The 18,603-nt window shown below is 39.7% G+C and overlaps 1 protein-coding gene across 1 annotated transcript; it reads right to left on the reverse strand.

Moving 5' to 3' along the window:
* Positions 1-8,613: 8,613 nt before the first annotated feature.
* On the reverse strand, positions 8,614-11,530 carry LOC134614942 (keratin, type I cytoskeletal 17-like). Its single transcript, XM_063459227.1, has 6 exons — positions 11,067-11,530; positions 10,886-10,968; positions 10,195-10,351; positions 9,921-10,082; positions 9,464-9,589; positions 8,614-8,838 (listed from the first exon to the last, which is right to left on the reverse strand). Exons 1-6 carry the CDS (start codon positions 11,235-11,237, stop codon positions 8,614-8,616), a joined length of 924 nt encoding a protein of 307 aa, XP_063315297.1. The 5' UTR covers positions 11,238-11,530.
* Between the last annotated feature and the right edge of the window lie 7,073 nt (positions 11,531-18,603).

The raw sequence follows: 18,603 nt of genomic DNA on the forward strand, positions 1-18,603 counted from the left end.
AAATATGATAGGCTAGAGGAATCCATTTTGAAGGTTGATGTGTTAAAAAAAAATATTAGATATGTGGTAAGGAGGCCTCAGACCTCCATGATTCAATGGATGCACGGTAATCCATTCGATGCCAACACACCATCCTACATATCCCCTTGTCCCCCAGCTGAAGCGCCCGTCAAGTGAAAACTCTACCTGTTACTTTAACTTTGTAGCTAGTTTGAACACTCCCATACACACAAAGTATTTTTTAACCTATTAACTCTCTTAAAACCACAGCCTGGCTTGGCAGATCAATCACTAGAAGCAGAGTAGCACTTTCTCCTCAAGGGCAGAATAGATCTCCAACTGAATTTCAGCTAACTGGAGATCTAAATTTAGAGGGATCTCCACCTTTTAAATCTTTAACAACCAAAAATGAATGGTTATAATGGTTTGAAACTTTACCACCAGGAGTTGGAGACTGACAGGAACAATCAAATTACTTATAATGCATAATTGCGAAAAATGCCTTGGATTACCTCCAATAGCCTCAATGAATGATTTTACAGTTTCTTTGAATTACACTGCACTACCAAATAATGGGACATGTCATAGTATCAGATTTGGTATCATTTTTATTATTTTTTTAAAATTATTTTTATTTATTTTTTATTTTTAGTAATGCATTTTTATACAATTGAATATTGCACTATCCTGCATGGTGTGTACGTTATAGTTTTACACTGTTAGTCACCCTGCTACAATACATATTGAAGATTTTATATTTATTAATTATTTTTCTTTCTTTGCACAACTTGGATTACTTACATGTGTACATGCATGACTGCTGACCCTTATCCATCCAACTGCTGCTCCAATAACACCATCCATCCAACCGCTGTCCCAATAACACACTGGACACCTCCATTTTAAAGTGGATAAGGGTAATGGCCACAGCTTTATTCAACATAGTAAATACTTAATTTCTGACAGCTGTTAGGTGAGAGCCCAACAGACAGTTATCCCTACTTATTCTCCAAGAGCCCAACACAGCCGTCACTAGCCATCAGCCTTGTGCCGACTGAAGTCTCCCCAAGGTGACCTTGCGCCATACTTCTTCCTTTTTGATTACGCTGTCCAGGAAAAAACGTCAGCTGTGACAATAAGAAAACACAAAGAGAAACCACACAACACACCACAACAATGGTAGGGAAATTCAGTCAGGGTCTTTCAACAACTCCTGCTGTCTGGTAAGTCCCCTCTCGTGCTCTCCTATTTTAAATCCTCCAACATTTGCAACATTGTTGCTCCTTAACTCCAGCCCACCATCCTGTGCAGCAGTCATGCTTCCCCTTCCCTATTTGTCCAGGGGGAGACTCTATTAGTGAGTTATGGTGCCAGCTAGGATCTTGAACATACATGGTTTCATTTGTCAAATATGTCAGATGTACAAAATAAGGTTTTAAAATCTACTTTAAAACCCTGTTACACTTTCTAACAGTAAGCAAATATATAGTGCTACATTGGAGTAACCTGGAAGCACTCAAAAGTCCAAAGACTGCAGAGCAGAATTAACGATAAGGCAAGATTAGGCAGCTGCCTGAGGTCCAATGGTTAGACTTTGTCTGACCTCATTCACCATCCCTATGCGAAGAATAAAGGGGGTCTGAAAACTGATAACCTGCGGGATTTTAAGCCTTCTCTGAAAGATTACCACCGTATGTCTGATGATTGGTGCTTCATGTGGACAGATAAAGGGGGCAGTCTTCAGATTTGCAAGCGCTGATTTACAGGGAGAGGAGCATGTAAGTACCTGCACCTCAATGCTCATTGGTATGGGTTAGCATGCAAGTTGGGAGGTGTAATATGCAGGATGCTGACTGATAGCATTTGAAGGATGAGCTTCGAGCTCCACTTTCAAGCCCTATTCACCAGTAGGAGGAATTTGTCAAAAAAAAAAAAGAAGAAGAATACTAAGGAACTACCTAATGAAATTTAGGCCATGTTCTTTTTGAAGGAATAACATCTGCTTGCTATTATAAGGGTTATAAAGCATTGTTCACAGACCATTCTAAAAATAATTACGGCTAGACTCCAAATGTCACAAGCCTTGGTTTTATAAGGTAAGATCTCTAGAGCTGAGTAAAAATCCATTCCACAATATGCTTCGCTAAGATTAATTTGTCCAAGGTTGTAGTAGGATAGACATCTTGCTAAACAAATACATAGACACAGAGGAAAATGAGATACGGTGTAACGTTTACATAGGTTGATATGGAGCACAACTGCAGATTTCTTAGAACTTAGATTGTTGATTAGGATACTTAGAGAATAGAATAGGAACTGTGTATTCAATAATGGAAAATGCAGGTCCTGTATCTTTAATTACTTCGCTGTTGGTTTAATTGGAGTAAGCAGCTTCCGATATACATGCAATCTAGCACATTGGTGTTTGCAAGTTTAAAGGAAATGGAGGAAGTTAGAAATGAAGTTGTAACAGGAGTGATTCGTTTTGGAGTTAGAGATAGCAGGCCTGGGAGCAGCTGTAGCCTGAATGCTTAGCGGACATGAGAGCAGGCTGTAGCAGAAATGCTTAGCGGTTTTGAGAGAAGGTAAGGTCTTATCACAGATATAACAATTGACTTAGCTTCCAAAGGGTGAAAAATCAGGTTCCCGGAGTTCTCCTCCGGGGAGGGTTGTTTCTCAGGCAGGATGAGGAAAGTCCAGATACTAGCCGTGGTCGAGGAGAGGAGAAGGAGGGTAAGTAGAATTCCAGTCCGGTTCGGTACACAAGTAGAGGTCGCAGAGAAACTTTTAGCCGGGTTGATATCGCGGTAACGCTGTTCAATAATCCAGCATCTTGTATCTGGCGCGGTCGCATTATGTAGCGTGGGGAGACCGCGTCAGAGAAGGGGTGTGGCTAAACTCCGTCAACCCGGAAGAGACAAGGAATTACCGGTAGTTGAGGCATGACATACAGCTGTACATAATCTAAAACAGGAACAGAAAGAAATACATAGTGTAATACAGCAAAATAAATGATAATGCACTGATATAATAATGCACTCACAGGATCAAAGTGAATAATGCGCCAGAAAAGGTGCCTGCCCCGATAAATTGGGCGGCTGAATGCCTCCACTCTCCACTGGAACTCCAAGCGGAAAAAAAATGGAATGAGACTCCAATAAGGTAGGGTAAAAAAAATATGCAAATTTATTGTAAAAAAAGGCTATATATAATAGCCTCATTAAATAAAATTAAAACAAAAGAGAGGTCCTACGCGTTTCGTTCCTATGCAAAGGAACTTCCCCAGGGACCAAAATACAAATAATATGGTAAGTAAAACCAATCAATACAGAAATGCATACAATATTATCCCCCCCCAATGAGTCTCTATAAATAGGGCTGAGCCCTTTGTTGATAGGTGGATCCGGTGGGAGTTACCCTTGATTCCGTGATCGCTTTCAGTTGTGTAGTGTCCAGTGATCCTATTCAGGTGTAGAGTAGGTGTTCCGACTGTCATTCTTGGCGCAAAACGGTGGAACTGGAAACCGGAAGTAGGAATCCGTTTGCACTTCCGGGTTCCACTGCCCTATGCGTTCCAGCTCAAAAATGGAAGATAATTAAACATATTGCCACCTAGAGGTCGCCCAGATTATGGCGATCCTAATGTTAAACGGAAATAAAGCTGGAGCATATTATAATCAAACATCATCCTAACAAAAAGATCTAAGTGGTTAGACTTGTGGAACACAGAATACATGAGATAAATTGGTACTTCCCTAGTACCTTATTGCTATAGTTAAATACATTGAAATCTCCATTGACTCTTTATGCCTATGATATTTTAATATGGAAATAAATGTGGTACATATAAAATATCAATGTTAGGGACTTTTTAATGTGCCATTTAATATTAAACTAAATAAACCCAATAGATGGGTTAAAACAAGATAATTTTTACATTACAAAAATCTCCAAAGAAATAAAATAAAAAATAAATAATAATAATAATAATAATAATATTAATAACAATAATTGATGGCAAATATCATATACAAATGTATAGAAATTTGTAAAAAATGTATGAAAAAGAGGAAAATCCTTCCCACAAAGGCACTGCTGTGGGACAAAAAAGAAAACTAATCAAGAAAACACATGAGATCTATATCATGGTTAAGTCCCTTCGGGTGGAGAGTCTGGAGTTTATGTATCCAGAATGTTTCGCGTTGTGCTAGTTTCTTGAGTCTATCTCCTCCCCTCCAATAGGGTAATACTCTTTCAATTCCCACACACTTTAAGTTGGAAATAGAGAACAGGGGACAAGCATTACAGTGGGTGGGCACAGAATGGGTCTCGAGTTTCTTTTTAATATTGTTAAGATATTCCATAAACCTTTTCTTTAGAACCCTTTTAGTGCGACCCACATATTGCTTGCCACACGGACACTGCAGTAAGTAAACGACAAAGTCCGTGTGGCAACCAATGTCCATCTTGATGTTAAACTTTTCTCCTGTACTGTAACTAAACTGTAGCTAAACAAGTCTGGTGAATCGATGTTAAGATCCCGATTTAATAGAATGCTCACGCATCCGTTTCATATACGCACAAGTAGTATTGCAGGCTCAAGGGAGAGAGCGCAGCTTAACGAACAAGGGCGCATGTATGAGTGTGGGAATGGATGAGCAGTGATTGGTTGTCATGTTTGTGTGGGAGGGTTGTATGTGAGGATTGGGTGGTGACTAACTAAGCTTACCTCAGTGCCACTTGGAATCAGGGCCAGCAACAGTTTCCCGCCCACCCTCTCTTCTTTTGGATCCTGGTTTGTCGTCACAGCTGGCGGTGGGCATGTCCTTGCCAAACAGGTTGGGAGATGGTTTACAGGTAGACTAATAATGTTGATAATGGCCTGGTCTCAACTTCCCCTGTCTCTTATGGTAAACAGCAAGGGGACCAAGTTGGACGTGTCCCCACTGAGCTAAAAGCCGGCTGGTGGAGAGCATTAAAGGTAACAGGCAATTTTGTTATGACGAGGTGGGAGGTGAGAGCCTTTCGGGGTGTGAGTTATCTTGGCCAGGACATTTGATTAAAGTTGAATAAACATTATGTGGTATGTTCTTTATATGTTTAATTTATTAATCAGTTGGTTATATTTATAGATTTATCATTAAATGCTGTGGCCTGTGTCATCCATCATTGGTGTCTGTCTTTATTGAGGATTTAATAGTTGGTTATGGGAAGGCTTATCTCATCCAGTGCCCACCACGTGCAAAAATGACCTTTGTACTGGATATTAGCATAGAGAAATAAATCTTGTTTCAATGTACTTTCTTAAGATATAAGTCACATATATATTTCTACATTTTTATACTGAACTATACCCAGGAAATATTACCTCCGCTAATGTTCATTGTTTTCACATGTTGTATATAAAGATCATTAACAACATATAATATTGTGATATAACATACAGAGATCCTTAATAACAGTGTGAGACTATTTTGTAGATCACGATATATTGCACTATTTTAGTTTTTATACAATGACACAAACTGAAAATCTGGTTGCACAAGATATATTTTATTAACGAAATTACAGAAAAGATTGTACAGAAAGAGCAGATTACTATAATAAGGTCATTTTAAGCCATTACAATTTGTATCTCATTGTACCAATTATGGCCTTCGTTTAATTCATTTGGATCTGTATTTTAAATGATCATGAACTGTTAGAAAAGCACTGTAAATGACTTATCTACAGAAGGCATTATTAAAGTCTACAGGAATTAATCATCAGAGTAATCATCTGAAATGTTTTCCTAACAGAATGTGATCATCTAAAATGCTGAGTCAAACAAATCTTTAAAAAAGGCCAGCTTATGGACATTTGTCATAAATTGCAAACTTATTCTCAAAATTAAGGCCAAAATTGCTCAGCTAAAAAATGACTAGTTTGGTTGCTTCAACTCTTACTGTTACTCTACATTCTAGGCATATTGGTCTTACTTTTTGAAAATCAGTAAAGTCATAGGCTTTGGTAGGGGAGGGGCTTCAAGGGCTGAAGATGTAGATGTAGCGCTTTTTAGACTCGGATTTCTACACTTGGTGGAGGGGACAGGAGGATATTAGTGTTTTTTTTATTTTTTATTTTACATCAGACATCTTTTCTAAAAAGAAAGATCAGTATTATAGCTCTCTGCTAGGCAACTTACGGGAAGGGAGCTTTGACCCTGGTGACTTTCGGGAGTAGATACTGGGGAACAGAACTTTGCTATCAGTATTGAATTGAATACCTGGCTATGCTTCAATTGAGTATCAGGGGCAAACTGTTCATTAATAAAGAGAAGTGGACATAAAACAAAAAGGTGGGGGGCTGTCATGACATATCTCCATTGCTCTGTTAGTGTAGGGGGTCATCAAGTTTTCCATTGGGCTCAAGCCCCAGGTGTTTCGGGAACCTACCAACACCCACAATTTAAGTTATTTTTAGCAAATAAAACCCCAAGGATGTTCTATTAAAATGATTTGTTACAAGCATAACTTCCTAACCTGAGAGTCAATTTGCTAAAAGACATTTGTGTTTGAGTTCATAACCAATTTTGTAAAATTTACACAAAATTGCTAATATTATGTAAGCTCGACCTTTAAGGTGAATGAGAGATATTTTTTTTTATTTCCAAATCAGATATTTTGCATTTAAATTTCATGTTTGTTTGTGATTTAGTTCTACTTAGCGAATAGACTCTCTGTATTTTCAGCTTCGACTGAATTTCACTTACAATTTACAATTTTAAAATAATTTTTAAATAATTTATTGATAATTATTAAAATTAATTTAAATTATTTCTGATATTGTATTAACTTATTTCAAGGCCATAGCAATTTCTTAGTAGTTGTGTTAGTAGTTGTAGTATAAAGTGGTACAATAGTTATTTTTAAACCTGTCTGATTAATTCTAAGTTTGTGTCATGTCAATCAAAATTGAATTGTATTTGAGTTGGGTAAAGAATTATTTAGGAGACATATTGTGGCATCGAAAACCATAGCATTAATGGTAATTTGAAAGAACAGAGAGTGAAAAGTTAAAGAAGAAGAATCATCGTGTGTTCATCGTAGATCTTTTGAATCCTTTCTGAGCTATATTTTTAGCATTTAGATTGGTGAGAATGTCCTTCATTGTGATGATGAGCGCTATTGTTGCTATGAGATCCTAGGAAAACAAATTATTATTAGCGTAAATATAATTCCAAAAATAACAGCAGTACAAGTCTTATTCATTAAAATTGGTGCTCTTAACAAAATGTTATTCTAAAACAGTTAAATTTGGAAACATTTTTCAATTGGACATCTTTTCCACTTTAATTATTGCAGTCTAAAATGTGCAATTGCCTTGACAATGTTTCACAATATCCAGTTAAAGAAGCACTCAAAGTAACTTAGCAATTACAGCTCGCTGGATTGATTAGGTTGTCTATTGTAGACTGTCACAGTCTCCCTACTTAATTTCATATCTTTTAAGAACATTTTAGCAAGAGTCTTCCCAAAACTTACATGCTGCACCTCTTTGGCCTCATAGACAATTCAGACCTTTCATATTATCATTGTCATTCTACTAGGACCAGACTTATCGGCTGAGAGTGCTTTGGTGGTTTGTCCCAGCATTTTAATCTAATCAATACCATGCAGATTGGTTGAAATTAATATTGATAGTGATGAAGCATTCATTCTACATATGCTGAAGGTGGAATAAAACACATACAGTATATCTAAATGTCTAAAAAACTAAATGGCTATAAGCAAATACAGATGGGTCCCTTTCTAGTAAAGGCCACTTTGTTTTCTATTCTATAATTTCCCTTTGAAAACAGAACATTATTTTACAACTTACCATGTTTTCCACCCAAGAAAGAGTGACTTGAAACACTGCAAAAGGAAAGAAGCATTTGTTTAGAATTTGTTTTATCCCTTCTTCCATTTTCTATGTTTTTAAAGGCATGTGGTAGACCCAACTAACATGTAGAAGAAGGTTCTTGGGTTTGATGAAACCAAACCTGAACTTTAGCATAAACAGCACTGGTTGGATTATATTAGATAAATAATTGTATCTCTTGTAATTGAATAGGAAAATGGAAAAACTGATATTAAGTTATAAGGAAGAGATAAACATATCTCCTCTAATAGAATCTAGAAACTGATACACCTAAGAATAGATTGGTGGTGCACCTTTTGGCAAGATAATGCTCTGTCAAACCTGTACCTTAGCTGTTTAAGATTAAGAACGGGAATGTTTTGTTTCACAGTCATAGCCCAGTTGCATTCTTGAAATAATTATGGAAGCTGGTTCTACCAAGTATTGTCTCAGGCTGAAAACTTATGCAACTAACTCATGTCTAATAAGATTTTGTTTGATTGACTTTTGAGTCACCATAAAAAACATCTAAAAAATGTTTGTATCCTGCATGTTGTTTGCATTTTATGTTCTGATTACTTTAAGGGAGTTAGGAGCTGAAAGACTACTTGAAATTATCAGTTCAAAATCTTACCACGTACATATTTCAATTTAGGTAATCCATACATTTTGATTCGATACAACTTTAAATAAATGTCATCAGATTTAATTGTATATGGGATTGAAGGTAACTTACTGGATGTCTTGTCCTTCCAGAAGGTGTTTGTAGGTGGCAATTTCCATCTCTAGATGTGTCTTTTGGTCCATAAGTATTTTGTACTCGTGATTCTGATGCTCCAGATCAGATCGGATCTGTCCTAGCTGAGATTCTACATTGTTGATTAGACCTTGTAGCTGGGAGAGCTGGGAGCTGTATCCAGATTCTATTTCTGATAATGAGCCCTCCAGAGCACATTTCTAGAGTCATAAGAAAATCACAGATTGAGAAGAGCTCACTTTTTTCATTGAGGAATATTTCAAGATAACGGCAAGATAAATTGGATATAGGTAAGAATTGGGGCAAAGAAGACATGTAAGTTGGATAGAAAAAAATTAAAAACTAGTAAATCCTCTCCAATGGTAAACAAAGTTGTGCCATAGGTATGTTTCACTTATGTTAACATATATTGATGATCATAAATTGGGAACAAAGATGTATATTGTGACAGTAAATATACTTGGGATGTTGACTGATTTGAGCACTGTGGAGTTCTACAAAATGTCAGTAATATTGCTTTCAATTAATATGCACTCACTGGGGTCATATGGGTTCATAATATGTATATTATTTCCATATTTTATTTACGATAACCTTTAAGCATCCTTATACTGGCATCTCTAACAGATCCAAGGGAAATTCAAAATGACCATTTCTGGTCTTGTTTTCATTCCTTTACCATCATTTTTTCCCCCAGTCTTTTTTAGAGGGGGGTGTTACAGTTTAAGATTCTAGCCCATTGATTAGTACCTGCAACACACTTGTGTCTGCTGTAATCTACATTGTGTGGCACTCACTACCTTCAACTCAAGTGAAAAGACATACCATGCTTAGTTGACTCTGTAGCTCAATCTCCAAAGTCTGCACACTGCGCTTCAAATCAATGAGTTCAGTTTGGACTGTCTGCAGTTGTTCAGAACCAGATTCCACTTGACGATTCAGCTCTTCACTCTGCAAAGACCAAAAATATGTCGTAAACTCAGCTTGGGTGAAATAGAGATGCATTACTGAAAATAATGCAAAATTATTTTAGGAATTGATTATGTTCTAAAATGAAAAATATTGCCACCAAAACATTAAAAAATATAAAAAAAGACTTCATTAAAGAGGAAATTAACAATATGTTCATTTGCGTGTAGATCATCAGCAAAATATGTGTAACTTTAACATTGGAACACATTCCTATCTAGCAGCTCCTGCTCTTATTACGACAGAGATAGACGGACAGACAGACATATAGATAGATAGATAGATAGATAGATTGAATGATATGTCAACTTACCCGTTGCCGGAACATATTTTCTACCTCCCTTAGGTTTCTGTCCATTAAGTTTTCATATTGCTCTCGGATCTCAGACAGGGTTCTATTTAGATCTTTTGATGGAGCAGCGTCAACTTCCACACTGACTCTCTGACCCAGTTGGGTCCTTAGGGCATTCACCTCCTTCAAATAAACCCCACATAGTCATAATTATTTCTGATTCCTTCATTCACTGCAATCTTTTTTTTAGCAGGATGCAATATCCTTTTGTGATATATATTCCTTTTCTCATTACCTCCTCGTGGTTTCTCCTCATTTGCTGCAGCTCTTCCTGCAGGTTTCGAACCTGTTGCTCAAGGTCACATATTTCACGATTCAAGCTTTCTAGGACTCTGCGCAGGCCATTCACATCACCCTCAACATTGTTCCTTAGTCTTTGTTCCATCTCGTATCTGACAAATCAAAATGTAAGTTAAAAACATATTGAATCTTTTAAAAGGAGGGTAACCGAATATATGTTGACCATTTTCAGTCAAACACAACATATTCAATTATAGCTGAGTTTCAGATATGAGGCCTTTACTTGCATGGCGCATGACAGTATCCTATTGTGTATTTTGGTTTATTTTGATTTTGTTTTGTATTTATATTAATCAAATTATTTAATACTGCAATGATTTTTAATCTTTCTGTATTATTCAGTTTACATTCTGTTAGTGCGTATATTTTTCTATTGTATGTTACTGCTAGTATAACATTAAATCATATTAAGGGTTCTTCTGCAATATGTTTGAGGCTTGAGATGTTAACTACATGTTGCATTGCTAATTCTATTAGTATGATGTTTTAATGTTTAATTTATTCTTAAACGTGATGATAAAAAAATAAGCTAATCCCACTTGTTTTACAGGCAGGATCTATGTGTTTATGTCCTGGGATCTTTTTTTTTTTTTTTTTAATTTTAACATACTATATAAAAAGCATACTTGTTTCGAAAATCATCAGAAGCCAGACGAGCATTGTCTATTTGAAGAGCAATCCTGGCATTGTCTACTGTTGCTCCGGAGATCTATGGAAAATGTCAAATAAAGCTGCAGTCAGCTATAATTTGCAAAATATATTGTATTGTTTGTATTTGTATAAGAGTAGAGAATCATTTTTTCCTACCTGACACTGGACCTCCTGTATGATCCTGAAGAAGTTGCTGAAATCAGGTAAAGCACTGGGTTGGTTTCTTTCATACCATTCTCTGATATTCCTCTCCAGCTGGGTATTTTCGTTCTCCAGTGAGCGAACCTTCTCCATATAGCATGCCAAGCGGTCATTCAACGATTGCATAGTTTCCTTCTCATTAACACTGAAAATACCGTCTCTCTTTCCAAAGCTAGTATCATGACTGTGGACACCACGGCTAAAGGATGAATGCTTGGAGATGGAGATTCCCTTACCTCCTGAACCACCATGCACACTTGGGGCTCGGTAATGGCCTGCGTGGTGGGAAAGGTTTGCTCCTGCATGATGAGAAGTTAGGGAAATCCCATGGTTTTGAGTGTAAGATCCACCATGGTGTGAAAGATGGGATCCTCCATAACTAGAAAGGTTGGTGCCTCCATGTTGTTTTTTATGTGAGATTCCGCACTGAGCTAAAGATTTATGTTTAGTGACATTTTGGGAATGTCCACCACTGTGACAGCTTCTATTTGAGGATCCACTGGAGAATTGATGCTTAATGTGGCTCATGATGATGATCAGAAAATATGTTCTTGAGGAACAATTTAGATTTATTCAGCTACGTAAATAGATGTCCTTCACTTCATCCAAAGTTCTGCTTTTATAACAAGTACGGGGGTGTTGCTGAGCATGAATGCATGTTAAACATTTTATAAGCATCTACTTTCTTGATTGGAATTACAAAGTAGAAACATCAGATTTATTTTCTGAAAGGAGAGAAGCTTTTATTGAAACCTTTAGCTTCAGAAACTGGCTTGTTGCACACCCTTATAAAATGAAAGATGAGATCAATAAAATGAGAACATGCTTCGTATTTTTTTTTTTCTTTCAATTCTTTATTTTATTGTGCAAAATAGAAAATCACAAATTGGCTTGCACTGCTACAACAGCATGTGTGAGCCCATAACTGTTATACATTTGAGAACATGAACATAGCAGGTGAGGAATGCACATTTTTTTAATTTTTTTAAATATAAACATAGCTAGGCAGCTGAGCATACATGGACATCAAATTAAGCTGTGACATTGGTTACCTGAGGTGTTTTAGTGCTTTGGGCAGGACACCACTATAGTTTAAGTAAAAAATAAAACAGATATAGTTTTGGATGTCATGTTAAAAACCGCCTATAGTAAGACAGTGGGTCCTAGGCTTCGTCTCTCCGTGTTGTTTTAGTTGGGGTATTCCATTGGGGCCCTATGTGATTTATCACTGTAATTTACTTTCCCCGTAGGGTATTTGGTGGTTCCCTAGTGTGGACCAGGAGCTTCGGATGGAGACAATGTTAAGGATTCACCTATCTGTTAGAAACTTTGCTCCCTACCGAACACTGGAGTAAAGGTTTGCAGAGTGGTTCTCTTTGGGGGGCTCGGTAGGGGGGGGATGCATTTGAAAGAGAGTGGATGTGCCTGAAAGGTAGCACTAGTGGGCAGTAATTATATACTGGGTCTGAGGTTCATGAGAAGACCATAGTCAAGGTGGTGGGATAGCTAATTGGTGGTAACAAGGAGGCTGTTACTACTAAAACAATGCTAAACAGTGATGGTAATGCACTTAAGAAACACAAAATAGTAAAATAAAACAATAAAACAGTGATGCAGAGGAACGAGAGAAAGACATCAGAGAAACCTGGCAAGCAACAATCAGTCCTGCACAGTGGTTGGATATTTAATCTTCTAGGTGGACAGACCGTCTCTGTCTCGGTCGTCTTGTTGGCGCTCAGGTCGGCATCGCGTTCAGGGTCGTTCTCGGAGTAAAGTCCGCTATGTTTGCAGGGTTTATGTGGAGCAGAGTCCCGCTTGCCCCATTCTGGGGAGCTGTAAGGCTGAGTGAATGCAGGTGTGTTTCCAGTTCTTGTAGGCTCCGTGCCTTGTAGGTATTCCCTTCATATGTGAAGAGTAGTGCTCGTGGAGTGCCCCATCGGTATGGTATGTTCTTGGTGCGGAGGTGTTGGAGCTGCGGCTGCAGTGATTTCCGCCAGGATAGAGTGCTTTTCGTCACATCTTGAAAGACTAGGAGCGTGGCTCCTTCAAAGGTTAGGGGGTTTTTCCCTCTTATCTGTAACAAAAATATACCCCAACACGCAGGATTCAACTCAACAAAAGACAACACAGAGGGGAGATACGTCTACCGGACCTTAGAATGGCAGGACTTGACGTATATGAGAGGAGTACAGAGTCAGGAGCGATCCGAAGTCTAGGGCATAAAGAGACAGCGTAAACTAGGACTAGCCGGGGTCTGGTACACAGTAAGCAGCAAGCTGGCAAACAGAACAGATAAGGATAAAGAGATAACGTAGTCAGAAACAAAGCCAAGGTCAATACGGAACACAACTGAACACAACAAGCACTAAAGGGAACTGAAAGAGAAACCACGATAGGGCAAGGAACTAAGGGAAAAAGGTAAGTCCGCTATGTTTGCAGGGTTTATGTGGAGCAGAGTCCCGCTTGCCCCATTCTGGGGAGCTGTAAGGCTGAGTGAATGCAGGTGTGTTTCCAGTTCTTGTAGGCTTCGTGCCTTGTAGGTTTTCCCTTCATATGTGAAGAGTAGTGCTCGTGGAGTGCCCCATCGGTATGGTATGTTCTTGGTGCGGAGGTGTTGGAGCTGCGGCTGCAGTGATTTCTGCCAGGATAGAGTGCTTTTCATCACGTCTTGAAAGACTAGGAGCGTGGCTCCTTCAAAGGTTAGGGGGGTTTTCCCTCTTATCCAGTGATTTCCGCCAGGAAAGAGTGCTTTTCGTCACGTCTTGAAAGACTAGGAGCGTGGCTCCTTCAAAGGTTAGGGGGGTTTTCCCTCTTATCTGTAACGAAAATATACCCCAACACGCAGGATTCAACTCAACAAAAGACAACACAGAGGGGAGATACGTCTACCGGACCTTAGAATGGCCAGACTCGACGTATATGAGAGGAGTACAGAGTCAGGAGCGATCCGAGGTCTAGGGCATAAAGAGACAGCGTAAACTAGGACTAGCCGGGGTCTGGTACACAGTAAGCAGCAAGCCGGCAAACAGAACAGATAAGGATAAAGGGATAACTTAGTCAGAAACAAAGCCAAGGTCAATACGAAGGAACACAACTGAACACAACAAGCGCTAAAGGGAACTGAAACAGAAACCACGATAGGGCAAGGAACTAAGGGAAAAAGGTAAGTTTAAATAGCTTCTAAACTAATGTGATTGGCTCCTGTCATATCCACACTCCCAAAAGGTAAGTGTATGGGGAGTGTGGCATGACAGGGGCCAATGGGAGCCTTTTGGCAATTTAGGCTCCCACTGTCCCTTTAAGAGCGCGCCCGCGACCCGCGGTGCGCTCTTAGATTCAGGAGGGACACGTGACCGCTTCTTGCGGTCACTGCCCACCTTCCCACTGAAGCCGTCAGATGAGCCGCGCCGCTCGTGCAGCAGCAGGACCGCGCGCGGTTTGAAGAGAGGTCCGCGGCCGGCCCCTGGATAACGTAAGTAATGCTACAGTACCCCCCCCCCCCCCGAGGACACGTCTTCCGGGTGGGTAGGACCAGGCCTGGCAGGAAAACGAGAATGGAAAGAACGCACAAGGCAGGGAGCATGAACAGCATCAGCAGAAATCACACTGCGCTCCTTAGGCCCATAACCCTTCCAATGTACCAAGTACTGAAGTCGACCCCTAAGGAAACGAGAGTCAAGAACAGCAGACACTTCGAATTCCTCATGACCCTCCACAGAGACAGGAGAGGGGGGGGAGGAGTATGCCGGGTATAACAGTTGCGTACGTAAGGCTTCAACAATGAGGTGTGAAAGACATTAGGAATATGCAGATTCTTAGGCAGACCCAAGGCATACGAAACAGGATTAACCTTATCTAGAATACGATAAGGACCAATGAAGCGGGGAGCCAATTTCATAGAAGGCATCCGGAGGCGAATATTTCGCGTGGAAAGCAAAACCCTGTCCCCCACAACATAAGAAGGAGCCGCTCTGCGATGCTTGTCAGCCTGAGCATTCTGGCGAGCAGCGGAATCCACCAAAGAATGCTGAACCTGCTCCCAAGTATTACGCAGACCAGCCAAATGCTCATCCAGAACTGGCATGCCCTGTGAGGAGAATGCAGCCGGAAGAACAACGAGATGCTGGCCATAGACAACGTAAAAAGGGCTTTTGTCGGAAGAATCATGAGTGGCGTTATCTAGAGACTGGTTGGCACATTCAGCAGCTCCATTAGACTGGGGATGGTAAGCGGAAGAAAATGAGAGGGAAATACCCATTTCCGAACAAAATGCTTTCCAAAACCTGGAAATAAATTGGCTACCCCTATCGGACACAATAGATACGGGAATACCATGTAACCGGAATACTTCTCTAGCGAAGATAAGAGCCAGTTCCTTGGATGTGGGCAACTTGTGAAGAGACACAAAGTGAGCCATTTTGGAAAACCGATCTACTATCATCAGGATGACTGTGTTACCATTCAAAGGGGGTAATTCAACAATAAAATCCATTGACAGGTTAGACCAAGGTCTCTCGGGAACGGGTAACGGATGCAACAGCCCACAAGGAACTCTATGAGAAGATTTCATACAGGCACAAGTATTACAAGCACCTATATAGTCGGTGACATCCTTGCGTAAGGAATCCCACCAAAAATACAGAGAAACAGCTGACACCGTTTTGGAAATATCAGGATGTCCAGCAGTCTTAGTGTCATGATACAACGACAGAATATCCCGTCTCTCGGGAACATCAACGAACAGTTTATCATTAGGCCTCTCGCTAGGTGCCATGCTTTGTTTCGCTTGTATGGCCTGCAAGAGGGACGAGGAAATAGACAAAATAGTAGTAGCTATTATCCTGTCTGGGGGAATGACAGGAGTAACATCAATCTCCTGTTTGTCAGCAGTTTCGAACTGTCTGGACAGAGTGTCTGCTTTAGTGTTGCGATCACCTGGCCTATAGGTGATAATATAATTGAAATGAGACAAAAACAGTGACCACCTAGCCTGCCTAGAAGACAATCTTTTAGCCTCACTAAGGTAGGATAGGTTCTTGTGATCCGTAAATGAGGATGGGATCCTTAGTTCCTTCTAACAAATGTCTCCATTCTTTAAGTGCTAAAATAATAGCAAGGAGTTCGCGATTACCCACATCATAATTCTTCTCTGCTTTGGACATTTGTTTAGAAAAGAAGCCACAAGGATGCAATGGCTTTTCAGGCGACTCTCTTTGAGATAAGACAGCACCTACCCCGATATCGGAAGCATCAACTTCAAGTATATAGGGCAATGAGGGGACAGGATGCTGTAAAATAGGTGCAGAGGCGAACGTAGTCTTAAGAAATTCAAAAGCCTGAAGTGCCTCGGTAGACCAGACACAAGTATTGCCATCCTTTTTTGTCATACAGGTAACAGGTGCTACAATAGACGAAAAACCTTTGATAAAACGTCTATAATAATTGGAGAAACCAAGAAAACGCTGAATGGCTTTCAGACCTTGCGGTAGAGGCCATTCTATGACAGCAGCGAGCTTCTGTGGATCCATACGAAAACCCTTAGCGGAAATCAAATACCCCAAAAACTGGACTTCGGATTGGTCAAATAGACATTTTTCCAGTTTACAATAAAGACCATTAGCAAGAAGGGTCTTCAGAACTGTTGTAACATGTCTGTGATGAGTGTGTAAATCTGTAGAGTATATTAATATGTCGTCCAAGTACACAATTACAAATGTGTGAATAAAGTCTCTTAGGACGTCATTAATAAATTCTTGAAATACTGCTGGGGCATTACATAGACCAAATGGCATAACCGTATACTCGTAATGGCCAGATCTAGTGTTGAATGCCGTCTTCCATTCGTGGTCTTTCTTAATACGTATTAAATTGTATGCACCTCTAAGATCCAGTTTGGTAAATACAGTAGCATGTTTGAGCCTGTCAAACAATTCCGTGATTAAAGGTATAGGGTATGCATTTTTGATAGTAATTTTATTTAGGCTTCTATAATCGATACACGGTCTTAAATCACCTTCTTTCTTTGATACAAAGAAGAAACCCACTCCAGCCGGAGAAGAGGATCTCCTAATAAACCCCTTTTCTAGTGATTCCTTAATATACTCCTCCATGACACGGTTTTCTTGAACAGATAAAGGGTACACCCTACCCTTTGGAGGTACAGTGCCAGGCAATAAATCGATAGCACAATCGTAGGGTCTGTGAGGCGGTAATTTGTCAGCCTCCCTTTTATCGAAGACAGTCTTGAGAAATAAGTACTGAGGGGGTATAACCGTAGACAAAGGAGGAGTGGTAGGAACATTAATAGAATTCAAAGGGGTGACTTCAATAGTGCAAGACTCGTGACAGGCTTCACTCCATGATTTTATTTGCCCTGACTCCCAATCGAAAATGGGATTGTGAGTACGTAACCATGAATACCCTAACACGATGTGAGAAGAGGGAGATGTGATGACCTGGAACCAAATGGTTTCAAAGTGCAAAACCCCAGTATACATTTGTAACGGTACCGTTTCATGAGTAACAACTGGAGAACTTAACCATCTATGGCCTCAACGGCCAAGGGTATTTCCTTCTCTCTAATGGAAATGTTGTTTTTCTTAACAAAACCCGAGTCCATGAAATTATCAGCTGCCCTGTAGTCAACTAGGGCTTGTATGTGTTCAGCTATGCAACCTCTCTCCCATATATAAAGAGACAGGGAGAAGCAAACGGTTAGGAGGCATAGATATCACACCCAAGGACATCCCCCTATAAGGTCTTAGGTGTGAGTTTCCCGGAAGCACGGGACATTCTTTTATCAAATGGTCTCTCCCACCACAGTATAGGCAGAGTCCTTCCCTTCTCCTATGCAATTTTTCATTATCAGAGAGTTTGGCAACCCCTAATTGCATGGGTTCCTCCTCTGATACTTTGACAATCTCAGGTTCATCAACTCTGTGGTTGATAGGTGTAACCAAATGTCTATTCCTGTTTTTGGTATAGAGCGTCACGAATCCTGTCACGAATCCTGTTATCTATATCAATGAGGTAGTCAATAATGTCCTCTAATGCAATAGGAAGCTCCCTAGCAGCTACCTCATCCAATATAGTGTCCAATAAACCTTCCATGAATGCAGTAGTTAACCCATTGTTGGTCCAATCTACCTGTGAACCAAGGGTACAAAACTGAATGGCATAGTCAGCAACAGACCTAGAACCCTGTTTAATTCTCATTAATGTTCTAGCGGCATTCTTTGACCTTTTAGTTGTGTCAAAAGTTCTACGAAAAGCCGTAAGGAAACTATTGAAATTATGCACCATAGGTCCATAAGCCTCCCAAATACGATTTGCCCACTCAAGTGCTTTATCGGTAAGTTGGTGCATAAGGAACCCCACTTTAGACCTATCTGTGGTCTATTTGATTAATGAAACCTCTGCATGTCTTAGATTCCCCTCCATACCTAGGAGGAGGTGTTAAATAGGCTGAAGTATTAGGCAAAGTAGATACTTC

Source organism: Pelobates fuscus, chromosome 6, assembly GCF_036172605.1.
Source record: "Pelobates fuscus isolate aPelFus1 chromosome 6, aPelFus1.pri, whole genome shotgun sequence".
Lineage (NCBI taxonomy): Eukaryota > Metazoa > Chordata > Amphibia > Anura > Pelobatidae > Pelobates > Pelobates fuscus.

Bases quoted from the DNA above. Each gene is read 5' to 3' on its own strand.
- LOC134614942 (XM_063459227.1), bottom strand. From the start codon at position 11,237: ATGCAATCGTTGAATGACCGCTTGGCATGCTATATGGAGAAGGTTCGC. The intron at 10,352-10,885 runs GTATGCTTTTTA...TTGATTTGTCAG, and splicing joins TCTGATGATTTTCGAAACAA to ATACGAGATGGAACAAAGAC. The intron at 8,839-9,463 runs GTATGTCTTTTC...TTATGACTCTAG, and splicing joins TACAGAGTCAACTAAGCATG to AAATGTGCTCTGGAGGGCTC.